Source organism: Sciurus vulgaris (genome assembly GCF_902686455.1).
Source record: "Sciurus vulgaris genome assembly, chromosome: 5".
NCBI classification, from domain to species: domain Eukaryota; kingdom Metazoa; phylum Chordata; class Mammalia; order Rodentia; family Sciuridae; genus Sciurus; species Sciurus vulgaris.
In genome coordinates, this window is record NC_136465.1 from 118,720,461 (window position 1) to 118,738,728 (window position 18,268).

Here is an 18,268-nt window from a genome sequence, read left to right on the forward strand (position 1 = left end):
TAGGCCTGTGTGCACACATCCATGCATGTTCATGTTAGCAGATAATATAGAAGGCTATGGGTATGTTTATTCCAGTAGGTATGTTCTCTTTATTCTCTTTCTGTGTATCTACATATTGCTTTGTGTCTGTGTATGTGTTTATCTACATGTGTTTTTATTTCACTCATATTTGTGCAGAAGATTGTGGGGAGGAGGGATTTTTTTAAAGACACTCATATTTTCAGGTATGTTATCTGATTTTTAAAAGCATTATGATAATCTCAAAAAGCATTTTAACAAAGCAATTTATCAAGAAATTAAAATGAATATATTGAGGGTAAGCTGATTATTTAATTCTCAAGGGAATACCAAATAGTAAATATGTGACTGGAATCAGATCACCTTTCTGGAATACTCAAATATTTGCTGAATTTCAAAAGTGTAATCGACCTAACTCTCCCCCTGGAACCATGACTCCCAGTTGACTATACAAGTGATGGTTAAGTACTGGGCACTTAATGTCTGTGATCCGATCCCAGCTCCACCACTACCAGCTATGTGACCTTAGATAAGTAACATAATCTTTTTTGTGGTTCCTCGTCTGAAAAATTAACACAATATTATTTCATAGGGTTGTTTTAAAGATTAAAGGAGATAATTCATTTATCTGGGTTCCATATAGAAAAATGCCTGGCACATAGTAAGCATCAGTAAAAATTAGCTAATATTACTGTTATTACTAACATTATCATTAGATTCAGGAACAATTCCAACTGCCCTTCCTGCAGATCCCAAACCTGATAATAAGGCTCCCGAAAGGAACAGTTGGGCTGGGCATGGTGTTGCATGCCTGTAATTCCAGTGACTCAGGAGGCTGAGACAGGAAGATCACAAGTTTGAAGCCAGCCTTAGCAACTTAGCAAAACCCAAAGCAAGTTAATAAGACCCTGTCTCAAAATAAAAAATAAAAAGGACGGGGGATGCAGCTCAGTGGTAAAGTGCCCCTGGGTTCAATCCCCAGTACCAAAAAGAAAAGAGAAGAAAGGAACAATAGGAAAAAATATTGTCCCAATTCACCTCTTCCTCAGGCCCCTAGTTTCTTCTTCTCCCTGGCCCGCCCAGCCAGCCCTGCTTCCTGCAGACGTCAGTGATGCTCTTCTCCTCAGGCTTAGATAAAGGTAGAGTAGACAAGACCCAGTCACTGAGCTCACGGAAGTTGGCATTGGGCACTAGGCTGATAGGGCACAAGGTATGGTGCCCTGCATACAACACAACCTTGTGCAAGGCTATGGGATTAGTGTTTGTGAACTTTAACTGAATTTTTAAAAAGATTAGGCAATGGACAGTATATGGCTCCAGCCCCAGCTTTACCTGCCTTCTTGTTCTCTCCTCCAAGGTAGCGGGGACTCATCTTTGGAGAAGGAGTTCCTTGGGGCCCCAGTGGGGCCCTCGGTGAGCACCCCCAACAGCCAGCACTCTTCTCCCAGCCGCTCACTCAGTGGTAAGTCAAACTCCTACCCCTCCTGGCACTAGGCACCCCTATTTTTTTTCGGCTCTCAATTCACCTTCCATAGGCAACCATTTCCCCATCATCACCTCCCTTTGGTCTTCTGCTTAAAGTCTCTAAAAGCATGAATGAACTGGGCATGGTGGCCCACACCTGTAATCCCAGAGATTTGGGAGACTGAGGCAGGAGGATCACAAGTCCTAGGGCAACCTCAGCAACTTGCGAGGCCATAAGCAACTTAGCAAGGCTCTATCTCAAAGTAAAAAAATAAAAAGGACTGGGGGGTGTAACTCAGTGGTTAAGCACCACTCATTTAATTCCCAGTACCAAAATAAATAAATAAATAAAAACACGAAGGAGTTTAGTGTCTGGCTTCTGAATAGTCACTGCCAGATGAGGATGGAACATGAGTGGCATTAAGATAAAGGAGGTAATTCTGGAACTGGAGAAATTGGTAGATAGAAATGGTATTAGATAGATTGGAAATAGTAAAAGGACCTTCTTACCACACCGTGTTCTCCTGCCCAGGCAGGATCCCCCTGACTGCCCCTCCCCAGCTGGCCCTAGATCTATGACATTCTCTAAATGGTTGAAATAGCCAGGAATGTAGGTCAGAGCTAGAGCCAAAGCCTTCTCCTCAGTGGCTCCTCCCTCTTATACCACCCGCTTCTCAGATTTGTATGGAGAAGAGTGAGGGGGTTCAGTCTTATGGGGTGGGAGGATAATGGAAGCCATGCCTATCTTCCAGTTTTGCTCTCTTTAGCTTGTTGTACCTCTTCAGTCTTCCTAGAACTGTTTTCCCGCCACTGTTACTTGTTGGCTTCCTGCCTAGAGCCAAACCAGACATCTTTCTTAATGACAAGAGACTAGAGAAAAAGCTGCCCTAAGCTGCCTCCTTTCCCTAGTGACAGAAGACATCCTATGAACCCCAACTATTTTCTCTTGAAGCCTATTTTTTTGGCTGGGTACCAGGGATTGAACCCAGGGGCACCTAACCATGAGCAACATCCCCAGCCCTTTTTTTTTTATTTTATTTTGAGACAGGGTCTCACTAAGTTGCTTAAGGCCTTGCTAAGTTGCTGAGGCTGGCTTTGAACTTGCAATACTCCTGCCTCAGCCTCCTTAGTCACTGGAATTTCAGGTGTATGCCACCACACCTAGCTTCTTGAAGCCTATTTTTCTGGTGGGTGGGAGAGAAGGAGAAGGTTGTTTCAAGTTGCAGAGGACCCTGCTGTCATCACCCAGGACACTAGGGTGTTGACTCTTGTCTTAAGGCCTGTAGGTCTCAGGGCCTAGAGACACCCTGTTGGACTTCAGGAGTGTTGTTCTGGCCTAAGGACAGGTTCCCTTGTCTACCTCTGTTCTAAACATCATCCCACCTTCCAGCCAACTCCATCAAGGTGGAGATGTACAGCGATGAGGAGTCGAGCAGACTGCTGGGGCCAGATGAGCGGCTCCTGGAAAAGGACGACAGTGTGATTGTGGAGGATTCATTGTCTGAGCCCCTGGGCTACTGCGATGGGAGTGGGCCAGAGCCTCACTCCCCTGGTGGCATCCGGCTGCCTAATGGCAAGCTCAAGTGTGATGTCTGCGGCATGGTCTGTATTGGACCCAACGTGCTCATGGTGCACAAGCGCAGCCACACTGGTGAGTAAGCCAGAGGCATTCAGGGAGGATCTCCCGGGGGAGCTTGAGAGGCAGAGGCAGTGTTGGGGCAATGGCAGAAGGAGGGTTGCAGGAGCCCATACTGGAGTGGGGTAGCCTCAGGAAAGGGAGGGTCTCTCCCAGCACATTTTTCTAGCTGACAAAATAAAAAAAGGAGGAATGGAATTTGAACTTCCCTTAACTCCTGTACCTCCCTGGCACTTTCCTCAGTTGTTGTTACAAAGGAAAGCTAATATTTTTCTCAGGGTGTGAAGGAGAAGGAGATGTTGTAGCCTCAAGGAGGATTCTGGTAGCTCAGTGGTAGAGTTGTGCTTAGCATGCAATGAGGTCATTCCCAGCACCAAAAATTAAAAAAAAGAAGAAGAAGAAGAAGGATCCCTTAGTCCAACAGGAATAACACTCCTGAGCATCATTTGGGCCTTCCCATCTCAATAATTTAGAAAATAAAAAAACAAAAGCGGGTAGAAAGTGGGAAACAAAGGCCACTTCTCAGCCTCCTCAGACTTTGAGCTCCTGGGGCAGAATGGTCCTTGTGGAGCTCAGTTTTGGATAACAGTCTTGTGGTCTAGTGCTCCAGGCCCAGTACTCCTTTCCTACCACACACCTCTAACCCATACCTTCCCAGGTGATCTTGATAAAGCAGTATTAGCATGTGTGGCACATTCTGCCCCTCAGCAATATGTTCAGTGAAACTTCCCTTGCAGTGTTGGGGGCTACATTCAACCCTTAACATTCCTCACGCGAGCCTTCTAAACTCTGTTCTTTCATTTGCAGGTGAGAGGCCCTTCCACTGCAACCAGTGTGGTGCCTCCTTCACCCAGAAGGGGAACCTGTTGCGCCATATTAAGCTGCACTCTGGGGAGAAGCCCTTCAAATGTCCCTTCTGCAACTATGCCTGCCGCCGGCGTGATGCGCTCACTGGTCACCTCCGCACACACTCAGGTCAGTGACCATTCAGCAGGAGAAGAGAGGGTGGGGCCCCGGCACACCCAATAAATAGAACTCTGTGACTTTTCTGTACTGGGTAGTTACAGTGTCTATCACTGAAGAGGGGAGAGCAGTCACAGGGCAGATAGGACCTCTTTAACTCTTCCTCTAGGCAGCAGGGCCTGTGAGGAATTTGGAGGACTCTTTGTTGAGGTATTTTACTGTCACCCTGTGTGACATGGAACAAAGGAGCATGGACAATGTTCTTGGATCCTCCCTGACTTTTGTTTTTTAAAGACTGTGATGATGCAGGCACTAACTGTGCCCCATCACCCCCACTTCTGAGCCCCATGGAAAGCTCTCTCCCATTTCCATTTACCCTGGACCCCGCATCATCTTCATCCATCCTTCACAATACCAGAGGTCTTGGGCAACCACTGTCTGGCCTCTCTTCTACTTCCTACTGGATCCTATAAATATTCATGGACCTTCCAAAATGGGAAAAAAGGAGCCTTGGACCTCCAATTAGGAAACAAGTATCCCATTTCTGTTCTGTATCCCAAGTGGCTGTCACTTTCCAAGAGTCAGGAGCAAGTATAGAGAGTGTCTAGGGGTCAATATTTGGAATAGTGCTGGGGAGTTGGATCAGCAAGGTTTTCTAGCCCAATCAAGACTGTTTGAATCAATATATCTCAGAATCAACTAGGAAAATAGCACTTGTCAGAAATTTTACTAAGTTTAGGGCTTTGGCTTGGACTTGGGAAGATGCCAGGAGCTGAGCTGGCAGGAAGGAGGGAGCTCAAGATTGAGAAAAGGCAGGAAGAGGGGAAGAGAGGAAAGAATTAGTAGGGTCTGTCCTCGGAAACTTTTGTGGCTGTTTTTCTCTTAAACTCTCCTGGGCCAGGACTTAAAGGGACAGAGCAATCATTTTGCCACCCTCTACTTTCTCCATCCACCTACCTTGTTTCAGGTTCTCCTACCTTGTAACTGGGACCTCTTTATCTCTATGTACATGGAGGAACAGGAAGAAAGATCATCACTGACTCATGCTTTATTATCTACAGAGAATTTCATTTGCTTCTCCTCATATGATCCTCATAATAATTATAAGATAGATTTGATTATCCCCATTTTGTTGACAAGGAAACTGAAGCTGGGGGAGAATAAAAAAGTTTGCATTCCACACAGTTTTTCTGTAGCATAACTTGATCCCCATCAAGATCCAGTGCCTGGGCTGGAGTTGTGGCTCAGTGATAGAGCACTTGCCTAGCATGTGTGAGGCACTGGGTTTGATTCTCAGCACCACATAAAAATAAATAAATAAAATAAAGGTCCATCAACAACTAACAAATACACATATACTTAAAAAAAAAAAAAAAAAAAGATCCAGTGCCAGATCAGGGTAGATCAGGGTATGATGGTACATGCCTATAATCCAGCTACTCAGGAGAATGAGCAGTAGGATCATGAGCAATTTACTGATACCCCGTCTCAAACATAAAATAAAAAGGGCTTGGGATGTTACTTAGTGGTAGAACATCTGCCTTAGCATGCACAAGGCCCTGAGTTTGAGCCCCAATATTAAAGGGGAAAAAAAAAAAAAATCGAGTGTCAGGTACGTGATCCTTTTTCTCAGGAAATGGGCTGCTCCCCCTGCTGGTATGAAACAAGGATGGCTTGACCCCCAGAATTCTTACCAACAAAGTCAGTTAGGTAGATTTTGGATTTTTTTCTAAAGAAAGTTAAGGACAAAAGAAGACACAGGTAAACTGTTTACGTCCATCTCTGGGAGATGCTTCCTGTTACAACTGACACAAAAGAAAAAAGGGGCTGGAGGATCATTCTTCTCCCAGATGTTAAGTCATTTCCTCAAGGGTGTTGGGTGGATAGGAATCCTGGTGTTCATTTCATCCCCCAAACACAAGGGTTTATGGAACAAGAGCAAAATGGCAAAATGTTGATTTAGTTAAGGCACAGCTTAGGCATATGTAGGAATTGAGTAATAATTATTATCCTCCTAGAGATATCTTCTGTCTCCCTGCTCAATAGCAGCAAGAAACATTAAATATACTCTTCACTTTTTTTTCTCTTTTCACAAATATCTCTAAAAAGTTGTCTTTAGCTGGTGTGGTGGTGCATGTCTGTAATCCCAGCAACTCAGGAGGTTGAGGCAGGAGGTTCACAAGTTTGAGGCCAGCCTCAGCAACTTAACAAGACTCTGTCTTAAAATAAAAAATAAAAAGGACTGGGGATGTGGCTCAGTAGCTAAGTACCCCCTGGGTTCAATTCCTGGTACCAAAACAAACAAACAAACAAATAAAAAAGTTGTTTTTATGACCCATTCTTTTTTTTTTCCAAAATAAAACAAACCCATGCCAGGCACGATGGTGCATGCCTGTAATCCCAGCAGCTTGGGAGGCTGAGGCAGGAAGATCAAGAGTTCAGCCTCAGCAACTGAGTGAGGCTCTAAGCAACTCAGTGAGACCCTATCTCTAAATAAAATACAAAAAAAGTCTGGGGATGTGGCTCCATGATTAAGCACTCCTGGGTTCAATCCCAAGCCCCCCTACCCCCACAAAAAAAGAAAAAACCCAAACTGTTGTTCTTTTCTTTTTACTCTCTCCCTTATTTTCTTCTCTCTTCTTCTATTTCTCTTTTTAGTATTTCTTGTCATTAATGGTACTTCTCGGGCTCTCTTGGTAGGTACCTCACTGTAGAGAGACATACAAAAAAATAATCAGTAAAATCAGGCAAGAAATGGAGATAAAAATAGAAGTAAAGGTCAATGAAAACTGCCCCTCCCCACAGGGCAGATCTAAGGGCTCTCATTTCTGTCAGCCCAGCCCACCAGTTTCCCCCAAACCAAGGCACATAGTTCGTTAGCAAAAAAAAAATCCCCTTGTCTGATAAACAGCACTTACACCTGCCTGCTATGTGGAAAGATTAAACCGCAGTCTGGGCCCCAGACTCTGAGATCCTAGGGTGGGGCTTACTTGTCTACTGCTCCCCTACAAAGATCCTGGGTCCTTACTTCTTTTGAGCAGCAACTTGGTCATCTAAAAGCCCATCACCAGTCTGAAGCTGTATGTCCTGGGATTCCCTCACTCCCATAGCTACACATTGTCCCTCTTCTCCAAATTTAATCCATCTATCCATTGTTGCAGGTGAAGTTGGGGAAGGGCAAACAAGCAGAAGAATTCAACTTAGCAACATCTTTTCCTCCCCGTGCCACTGTATATTTGCTCCTGGATAATTTTGAGAAGAGCACAGAAGTAACTCTGATGCTGTCTATCTTCCATAGTTTCCTCTCCCACAGTGGGCAAGCCCTATAAGTGCAACTACTGCGGCCGGAGCTACAAACAGCAGAGTACCCTGGAGGAGCACAAGGAACGGTGCCACAACTACCTACAGAGTCTCAGCACTGAAGCCCAAGCCTTGGCTGGCCAACCAGGTGAGGCCCTGAGCAGTACTATAGGGGAGTTGGGAGCAGATCCAGGGGATTGAAGATCAAGGGTGATTCCAGTGCCTCCTCCTACAGAGGGATGAGGTACATAGAACGGTTACCTTCATTAAATCTATTAAGTTTACCAAGCACCTTATCCTAAGTACCCTAGTCAGTGTAGAGTAGGGTCCTATGTTAGGTGCTATAGGTAGATGCACGGGTAGGGAAAGATTGGCTCCATATCCTCAGAATAATAGGAGAGAAAAAACACATGGAGAGTAGAATCAAGGGTCAAATGTGCATATTTATCCCCAAATGGTCTGCAATATGGGGATGAGCTTTAGTAGGGTAAAGTAAACAGCCAGTTTCCTAGGCTTTAGGTCTGACCCTCAGGCTATTGACCTGCTGGTTTTCTTGAGGTAGTGCTACCCCTACTCAGCTACTACTGCCCCCATTCCCTCCCACTAGGTGACGAGATTCGTGACCTGGAGATGGTGCCAGACTCCATGCTGCACTCATCATCTGAGCGGCCAACTTTCATTGATCGTCTAGCCAACAGCCTCACCAAACGCAAGCGTTCCACCCCCCAGAAGTTTGTAGGTAAGAGTCCAGTTGGAAAGGAGACATTAGTTGAAAGCCCAGCTCAAATAAATCTGAGCTCTGGTTGCCATTAGACTAGAGATTTTGGTCTGGTGGTTTGATCTAGGCAAAGAAAGCAATCTAATAATTCTAGTGCTCAGAAGTTACCCCTAGACCAGGAAGGAAGTAATAAGGGAGGAACCTCAAGAGAGTGGAGAGAGTCAGTGTTGAGGACTTTTGTGTTGTCATAAGGGGAGGTGTTTAGGGCTCAAACTCTGAGATTTTGAGGCTAGGAGGACGGCAGTCTGCGTGGGCCCTTACAAGACTGGGAGAAGTAAGCAAGCATGTACTTTCCCTACCTGACACTGGCATGAGCTCTCTAAGGGCCTGGAGTTTTATGGAGAATGATAAAAGAAATATTCATGCTAGATAGGATAACACTTGTCTAAAATTACAGCCTACAGTCAGGGAGTGAGCCTACCATGCTATGCTGCACTCATCATCTGACCTCGGGGGAAGTAAATAAAGTGTAATAAATAATATTACAAGTGACTAGTGGTGTAGCTCAGTGGTGAAGCATATGCTTAGCATGTGTGAGAGCCTGGGTTCAATTTTAGCACCACAAATAATAATTATAATTGAAACAATAATAATGATGATCATGTTACATCCAGCCCCATGGGTCAAAAAACAAAGAAGCAATCCTGGGGAGAACTTAGGAATTATTCAATCAGCCCTGCTGAGACCTTTCTCCACAGGTGAAAAGCAGATGCGCTTCAGCCTCTCAGACCTCCCCTATGATGTGAACTCCGGTGGCTATGAAAAGGATGTGGAGTTGGTGGCACACCATGGCCTGGAACCTGGCTTTGGAAGTTCTTTGGCCTTTGTGGGTACAGAGCATCTGCGTCCTCTCCGCCTTCCACCCACCAACTGCATCTCAGAACTCACTCCTGTCATCAGCTCTGTCTACACCCAGATGCAACCCCTCCCTGGTCGACTGGAGCTTCCAGGGTCCCGAGAAGCAGGTGAGGGACCTGAGGACCTGGGTGATGGAGGTCCCCTCCTCTACCGGGCCCGAGGCCCCCTGACTGACCCTGGGGCATCCCCCAGCAATGGCTGCCAGGATTCCACGGACACTGAGAGCAACCACGAAGATCGAGTTGGGGGGGTGGTATCCCTCCCTCAAGGTCCCCCACCCCAGCCACCTCCCACCATAGTGGTGGGCCGGCACAGTCCTGCCTATGCCAAAGAGGACCCCAAGCCACAGGAGGGGTTATTGCGGGGTACCCCAGGCCCCTCCAAAGAAGTGCTTCGGGTGGTGGGGGAGAGCGGTGAGCCTGTGAAGGCCTTCAAGTGTGAACACTGCCGCATCCTCTTCCTGGACCACGTCATGTTCACCATCCACATGGGCTGCCATGGCTTCAGAGACCCTTTCGAGTGTAATATCTGTGGTTACCACAGCCAGGACCGGTACGAATTTTCTTCCCACATTGTTCGAGGGGAGCATAAGGTGGGCTAGTGACCTCTCTCCCTGCCCTTTATCCACTACTCCACTGCCCCACTACAGGTGTCTAGCCCTGTCCCCACCACACCCCAAGGAGTTTTGCATTGTAGCCCCCACCACTGGCCACTTGACTTCACACCTAACCCTGAATCTCCTTGCCTGTTCCCCTTTTCTACCCTGGCCTATTTAAGCATTGTGACGAAACAGATCTTTTGCTTATGTTTCTCCTTTTTTCTCTTCTCCTCTCATCCCGGCATATTCATTGAGTTATTTATTTAGTTGACTTTGCCTTTTTTTATTTATGGCAGTCCCTTGCCTCTCCCTCACCTGCCCACAGCTCCCTTCTACAGTAAGCCTAATATTTTTCTCATGGATCCAGCATCCAACAGCCCCAGGGGTCGGAAGCTCCTCTTCATATTAAGAGACCTTGAGCTTCTTGCTTTAATTCTTACCCTTTATCTGATTTTTCAGTTTTTATGCTGATACCTCCCAATGGCCCTACTTTAGCTCTGTGGCATTATATCTCCTCTCTGGGACTCTTCAACCTGGTACTCCATACCTCTCGTGCCCTCTCATTTTAGGCAGCTTGCACTATTCTTGAATGAATGAAGAATTTCCTCATTTGGAAGTAGGAGGGGTTGAAGAATTTCTCCCCAGGCACTGTGAGACTGAGGATCCTCTTGACTGCCCCTGGGAATATGAGCTCCCCAAAGTCTATATTCAGGATCTCTCTCCAGGATGTGATATAGCTCGTCCCTCTCCCCAACCCAACCCTCATTACCACTCCAGTCTCTTCAACCTGCCACTCTGCTCAGTGGTGGCTTTTCTCTCCTTGGAGTAAACCCCATTTTGTATTCTCAGGGGCCAAGGCTAGGTCTGCAACCCTCTGTCTCTGACACATTGGGAGCCACAGGTGCCTAATTAGGAACCAGGGCATGGGAAGGGTGTGGGTCAAAATCTTTTCTCTCCTCCACCTCTCAGACTTCTTTACTCTAGTGATCTTCTTGGCTTATAGGGACTCTTTCAGTCCCCATCCTATGAAAAACTGATGGGTAGCTGCCTGATGACCAGGGGGATCTCTCAACCCCTCAGTCATGCTGCCTTCTTCCTCTCCCTCCCAGCAGGATTCACCCTCTCATTCCTGCACTCCTGGGCCCTGTTCTTATCAGTAGTGGCGGGGAGAAAAGGATGTCTCTTTTCTCTCTTCTGATTTTCAGTATAACCAAAAATTATCCCAGGATGAGCAAGGATATGTGCCCCTCACCCATTCCATCCTTGTTCCATCAAGAACGGAATAGGCACAACTAACCGGGGGTCATCCTTCACTGCCCTTCTGTACTCAGCTCCCAGACATGCAGGAGGGGCATTCTTCTCCTGGCTGCTGCAGAGACCCCTGGCTATTTGGATAATCAAGGATTCACGAGAAGGGGCAGGAGGAGGTACAACCCCACTGCAAGTGGAGGTCTCTTTCTTTCTACAAAGAGTTCCCTGCCCGGTGCCACAGCCATCCCACTCTCTGTTTCCTTGAGATTCAAACCAAAGGCTGTTTTTCTATGTTTAAAGAAAAAAAAAAAAAAAAAAAAAAAAAAAAAAAAAGAAAAAAAATGAAAAACCAACCGTAACACCTCACAAGTTGTAACTCTTGGTTCTCTCTCTCTCTCTCTCTCTCTCTCTCTCTCTCTCTCTCTCTCTCTCCCCCCCCCCCCCTGCCCCCCCCACTTTTCTTCCTTTCCTGTCCATCTTTCTTGCCATGTGTTTTTTCCTTATTGGCCTTTCACCACTTCTTTTCTCACTCCCTATCAGGGATATTTGTTGGGGGGGTTGGTAAAAGGTAGGCTAAGGATCAGATCCTGGGATTGGGGCTCTTAAGGGTCTGGGAAGAGTCTACCTTACCCTGTCATTGGAAGTGAAAAAACTTCCTTTTTGCCCTTTTCTTTCCCCATTACTGTGGTTTCCCCAAGAGAACCAGATTGGCAAGGAGAGGCCTTGCAGGGTGATTGTTCCTCCTTAACAATGTAGCAATAAATAGGTGCTGCCAAGGGCAGAGGATGGGGGAGTCAGCTCAGAGGAGAGTGGTCCCTACAGAAGGTAAAGTCTTTTCTCAACAGCACCCTTAGGTACTTGCTCCTTGTTCAGGATGGCAGTAGAGCTAAGATTAATACCTGGGCTTCTCCTGAATTATTCTGGTTATTGAGCCACTTCCTATTGGACCTACCCATCCCACATCTTTTGTGTCTGCTGTGTATTTGATGATACCTCATAAGGACTTGTCCCTTCTGGGGTATCAAAGCCTTAGGGTGCCCCCATCCCCTCCCATAGCCAGCCTTGGCACCTGTAACCTCCTGGAACATGAAGGACTATGCTCTGAGGCTATACTTTTATGCCCATGAGAGCAGAGACTGGAAGGGCAAGACCAGGTGCTAGGGAGGGGAGAGAGGGGCATCCTTCTCTTTCCAGACCATCACTGCACTTTAACCAGGGTCTTAGGTACAAAATCCTACTTTTCAGAGCCTTCCAGCTCTGGAACCTCAAACATCCTCATGCTCTCTCCCAGCTCCTTTTGCATAAAAAAATAAAAATAAAGAAAAAACAAAAACCACACAGTGAAACCCACATGGAGTAGAGGTGTTTCCTTTTATATTGCTATTCAAAATCAATACCACAAAAAGAAAAAAGAATTTCTAAATAGACACTTTTCCAGACCTTTGTTTTTTCCTGTCAATGTCTAAGCTGCAGGTGGGATTTTGTAATACTTCTGGCAGCTTCTTTCCTTGTGTACATAATATACATATATATATATATATATATATTTTTAATCAGAAGTTATGAAGAACAAAAAAAAAAAAAAAAAAACACAGAAGCAAGTGCAATACCACCTCTTTTCTCCCTCTCTCCCAAGGTTTCCTTTGTAGCCTGTTTGGTGTTTTCCTTTGACCCTTGCCCCTCCACCTCCTCCTCTCTTCCTCTTACCCCACCCCCCCAACTTTTTTTTTAAAGTTTTTCTCCTTTCTCTAGGGGAGTTAAGCTAGCTTTTGAGACTTATTGCAAAGCATTTTGTATATGTAATATATTGTAAGTAAATATTTGTGTAACGGAGATATACTACTGTAAGTTTTGTACTGTACTGGCTGAAGGTCTGTTATAAATAAACATGAGTAATTTAACACCACCCCTGGTTGTTTTTGCAAACGTCCTTTGCCTTGCTTTCCTGCTTGGAAGGAGGAGGGACCTCCTTGCAGCAAGTTGTGCCAACTAGTAAACAGTTTGGGAGGTGAATAAGATTGAGAGTAAATCAGACAAGAGTGCATAAGTTGTTGCTGCAGAACAGGGAAAATTTCAGCCTAGAATGAAAAGTGGAGGAAATTTTCTTACAAGTATCTTCAGAATGTAAAAGTCTGACTTGCCTATCTACCCAAAGCAGAGATTCATCAAACATTTGTTGAGTACATACTATGTGCAAAACACATTACATGCCTAAAAAATGTAAGTTACAATAACATGAATGATGATAATGATAGGATCTACCACTTGAGCATCTCATAATTGCCAAGCACTGTACCAATTCTTCACTTTTTTTCCTGGTACTGGAAATTAAACCCAGGGGCACTTTATCACTGAGCTACATCCCCAGCCCTTTTTATTTTTTATTTTGAGAAAGAGTCTTACTAAGTTGCTTAAGACTAGTCTCAAATTGCAATCCTTCTGTCTCAGCCTCCTGAATTGCTGGAATTACAGACATGCGCCACCATGCCCAGCCCAAGTCTTCATACCTGCATAGGAAAAATCACAATTATTGGTGAAAAGTAAAGGATGAAGAGAGATTAAATAATTTGTTCAAAACTCATCAGCCAATAAGTGACAGGCAGCATGTGAACGAACCCAAGAGTATGTGACGCCAAAGCCTGCCCATGCCTTTATGCCAGTGAAATATTTAGGCAATAAAAATCCAAAGGAAAAAGAAGTAGAAACATCAACTTCATTATGTCTTTTTTTTTAATTTATTTTTATTGTAAACAAATGGGATACATGTTGTTTCAGTTTGTACATGGAGTAACAGCATACCATTTGCATATTCATATATTTACATAGAGTAATGATGTTTGATTCATTCCGTTATTTTTTTCCTTCCCCCCACCCCTCCCACCTCTCTTTTCCCTCTGTACAGTCCCTCCTTCCTCCATTCTTGTCCCCCTCCCACCCCACATTAAGTGTCATTATTCACTTATCAATGAGATCATTCCTCTTTTGGATTTTTGAGATTGGCTTATCTCACTTAACATGATATTCTCCAATTTCATCCATTTGCCTGCAAATGCCATAATTTTATTATTCTTTATAGCTGAGTAATATTCCATTGTATATATATATACCACAGTTTCTTTATCCATTCATCAATTGCAGGGCATCTAGGTTGGTTCCATAGTCAGGCTATTGTGAATTGAGCCACTATGAACGTTGATGTGGCTATATCTCTGTAGTATGCTGATTTTATACCCAGAGTTAAGTCCTTTGGGTATAGGCCAAGGAGTGGGATAGCTGGGTCAAATGGTAGGTCCATTCCAAGTTTTCTAAGGAACCTCCACACTACTTTGCAGAGTGGCTGCACTAATTTGCAGTCCCACCAGCAATGTATGAGTGTACCTTTTTCCCCACATTCTCGCCAACACCTATTGTTGCTTGTGTTCTTGATAATAGCCATTCTAATTGGGGTGAGATGGAATCTTAGTGTAGTTTTGATTTGCATTTCTCTTATTACTAAAGATGGTGAACATTTTTCCATATGTTTGTTGTTTGCTTGTAGATCTTCTTCTGTGAAGTGTCTGTTCATTTCCTTAGCCCATTTGTTGATTGGGTTATTTGTATTCTTGGTGTAGAGTTTTTTGAGTTCTTTATAGATTCTGGAAATTAGTGCTCTATCTGAAGTATGAGTGGCAAAGATATTCTCCCACACTGTAGGCTCTCTCTTCGCATTGCTGATAGTTTCCTTTGCTGAGAGAAAGCTATTTAGTTTGAATCTATCCCAGTTATTGATTCTTGCTTTTATTTCTTGTGCTATGGGAGTCCTGTTAAGGAAGTCTGATCCTAAGCCAACAAGGTGAAGATTTGGACCTATTTTTTCTTCTATAAGATGCAGGGTCTTAAAAGTAGGTCCAGATCTTCAACACGTCGGCTTAGGACCAGACTTCCTCAACAGGACTCCCATAGTACAAGAAATAAAAGCAAGAATCAATAACTGGGATAGATTCAAACTAAAAAGCTTTCTCTCAGCAAAGGAAACTATCAGCAATGCAAAGAGAGAGCCTACAGAGTGGGAGAAAATCTTTGCCAATTATACTTCAGATAGAGCACTAATCTCCAGAATCTATAAAGAACTCAAAAAACTCTACACCAAGAATGCAAATAATCCAATCAACAAATAGGCTAAGGAAATGAATAGACACTTCACAGAAGAAGATCTACAAGCAAACAACAAACATATGGAAAAATGTTCAACATCTCCAGTAATTAGAGAAATGCAAATCAAAACCACCCTAAGATTCCATCTCACCCCAATTAGAATGGCGATTATCAAGAATACAAGCAACAACAGGTGTTGGTGAGGATGTGGGGAAAAAGCCCCATTGCTGGTGGGGCTGCAAATTAGTGCAGCCACTCTGGAAAGCAGTGTGGAGATTCCTTAGAAAACTTGGAATGGACCTACCATTTGACCCAGCTATCCCACTCCTTGGCCTATACCCAAAGAACTTAAAATCAGCATACTACAGAGATATAGCCACATCAATGTTCACAGCTGCTTAATTCACAATAGCCAGATTATGGAACCAACGTAGATGTCCTTCAATTGATGAATGGATAAAGAAACTGTGGTATGTATATACAATGGAATATTACTCAGCCATAAAGAATGATAAAATTATGGCATTTGCAGGCAAATGGATGAAATTGGAGAATATCATGTTGAGATAAGCCAATCTCAAAAAACCAAAGGTCGAATGATATCGCTAATAAGTGGATGAGGACACATAATGGGGGGAGAGAGGGGTTAGTGTTAGGGTTAGAGTTAGGGTTAGGGAGGGGGGCAAGAATGGAGGAAGGAAGGACTGTAGAGAGGGAAAAGAGGGGTGGGAGGAAGGGAAAAAATAACAATGAATCAAACAACATTACCCTATGTAAATTTATGATTACACAAATGGTATGCCTTTACGCCATGTACAAACAGAGAAACAACATGTATCCAATTTGTTTACAATAAAAATAAATAAATTTTAAAAAAAAAGATGCAGGGTCTCTGGTCTGATTTCAAGGTCCTTGATCCATTGTGAGTTGAGTTTTGGGCAGGGTGAGAGATAGGGGTTTAGTTTCATTCTGTTGCATATGGATTTCCAGTTTTCCCAGCACAATTTGTTGAAGAGGCTATCTTTTCTCCATTGCATATTTTTGGCACCTTTGTCTAGTATGAGAAAATTGTATTTATTTGGGTTTGTGTCCGTGTCCTCTATTCTGTACCATTGATCTACCTGTCTATTTTGGTGCCAATACCATGCTGCTTTTGTTACTATTGCTTTGTAGTATAGTTGAAGTTCTGGTATTGCAATACCCCCTGTTTCATTCTTCCTGCTAAGGATTGCTTTAGCTATTCTGGGTTTCTTATTCTTCCAAATGAATTTCATGATTGCTTGCTCTATTTCTGTAAGGTACATCATTGGGATTTTAATTGGAATTGCATTGAATCTGTATAGCACTTTTGGTAGTATGACCATTTTGACAATATTAATTCTGCCTATCCAAGAACATGGGAGATCTTTCCATCTTCTAAGGTCTTCCTTAATTTCTTTCTTCAGTGTTTTGTAGTTTTCATTGTAGAGATCTTTTACCTCTTTGGTTAGATTAATACCCAAGTATTTTATTTTTTTTTTGAGGCTATTGCAAATGGAGTCGTTTTCCTCATTTCCCTTTCAGCTGTTTCATTGCTTGCATATAAAAATGCTGTAGATTTATGCGTGTTGATTTTATAGCCTGCTATTTTGCTGAATTCATTGATGAGGTCTAGAAGTTTTCTGGAGGAGGTTTTTGGACCCTCTAAATATAGAATCATGTCATCCGCAAATAGTGACAGCTTAAGTTCCTCTTTTCCTATTCATATCCCTTTAATTTCTTTAGTCTGCCTAATTGCTCTGGCTAGAGTTTCGAGGACAATGTTGAATAGAAGTGGTGAAAGAGGACATCCCTGTCTTGTTCCTGTTTTTAAAGGGAATGGTTTCAGTTTTTCTCCATTAAGAATGATGTTGGCCATGGGCTTAGCATAAATAGCCTTTACAATGTTCAGGTATCCCTATTTTTTCTAGTGTTTTGAGCATGAAGGGGTGTTGTGTTTTGTCGAACGCTTTTTCTGCGTCAATTGAAATAACCATATGATTCTTATCCTTAAGTCTATTGATATGATGGATTACGTTTATTGATTTACGGATGTTAAACCATCCTTGCATTCCAGGAATGAATTCCACTTGATCGTGGTGCACGGTTTTCTTAATATGCTTTTGGGAATGGTTTGCGAATATTTTGTTAAGGATCTTCGCATCTATATTCATCAAGGATATTGGTCTAAAATTTTCTTTCCTTGATGTGTCTTTTCCTGGTTTGGGTATGAGGGTGATATTAGCTTCATAGAATGAGTTTGGTAGGGTACCCTCTTTTTCTATTTCCTGGAATACTTTGAGAAGTATTGGAATGAGATCTTCTTTGAAGGTCTTGTAGAACTTGGCTGAGAATCCGTCTGGTCCTGGGCTTTTCTTGAAGGGTAGGTTTTTAATGGCTTCTTCTATTCCATTGCTTGATATTGATCTGTTTAAATTGTGTATGTCCTCCTGGTTCAGTTTGGGAGGAGCATATGCCTCTAGAAATTTGTCAATGTCTTCGGTACTTTCTATTTTGTTGGAATACAGATTTTCAAGTTAGCTTCTCATTATGTTCTGTATCTCTGTGGTGTCTGTTGTGAAATTTCCTTTTGCATCATGTATTTTAGTAATTTGAGTCTTCTCTCTCCTTCTCTTTGTTAGTGTGGCTAAGGGTTTATCTATTTTGTTTACTTTCTCAAAGAACCAACTTTTCGTTATGTCAATTTTTTAATAGTTTCTTTTGTTTCAATTTCATTGATTTCAGCTCTGATTTTAATTATTTCCTGTCTTCTACTACTTTTGCTGTTATTCTGTTCTTCTTTTTCTAGGGCTTTGAGCTGTAATGTTAGGTCATTTAATTGTTGACTTTTCATTCTTTTCTGGAATGCGCTCCATGCAATGAATTTTCCTCTTAGTACCGTTTTCATAGTGTCCCAGAGATTTTTATATGTTGTATCATCATTCTCATTGACCTCTAAGAATTTTTTAATCTCCTCCCTGATGTTTTTTGTTAACCATGTTTCATTCAATAGCATATTATTTAGTCTCCAAGTGTTGGAGTAATTTCCTTTTTTTACTTTGTCATTGATTTCTACTCTCAGTCCATTATGATCTGATAGAACACAAGGCAGTATCTCTATTTTTTTGCATTTCCTAAGGGCTGCTTTGTGGCATAACATATGGTCTATTTTCAAGAAGGTTCCATGTGCTGCTGAGAAGAAAGTGTATCTGCTCGTTGATGGATGGAATATTCTATACATGTCTATTAA

General features: G+C 43.2%; 1 protein-coding gene across 8 annotated transcripts in view; it reads left to right on the forward strand.

Annotated features, from left to right (window-relative positions):
- IKZF4 (IKAROS family zinc finger 4) overlaps positions 1-12,463 on the forward strand; it is a 29,487-nt gene extending 17,024 nt beyond the window's left edge. For 7 of the 8 annotated variants that reach the window (XM_079140542.1, XM_079140545.1, XM_079140549.1 and 4 more), the window contains 6 exons: positions 1,376-1,480; positions 2,873-3,133; positions 3,926-4,093; positions 7,380-7,529; positions 7,989-8,120; positions 8,858-12,463. In XM_079140542.1, the coding sequence (XP_078996668.1) occupies positions 1,376-1,480; positions 2,873-3,133; positions 3,926-4,093; positions 7,380-7,529; positions 7,989-8,120; positions 8,858-9,618 (1,577 nt within the window). In that variant the 3' untranslated portion in view covers positions 9,619-12,463. The remainder of the gene's footprint in view (positions 1-1,375; positions 1,481-2,872; positions 3,134-3,925; positions 4,094-7,379; positions 7,530-7,988; positions 8,121-8,857) is intronic. The other variant, XM_079140546.1, reaches the window with a different exon arrangement.
- Positions 12,464-18,268: the final 5,805 nt, after the last annotated feature.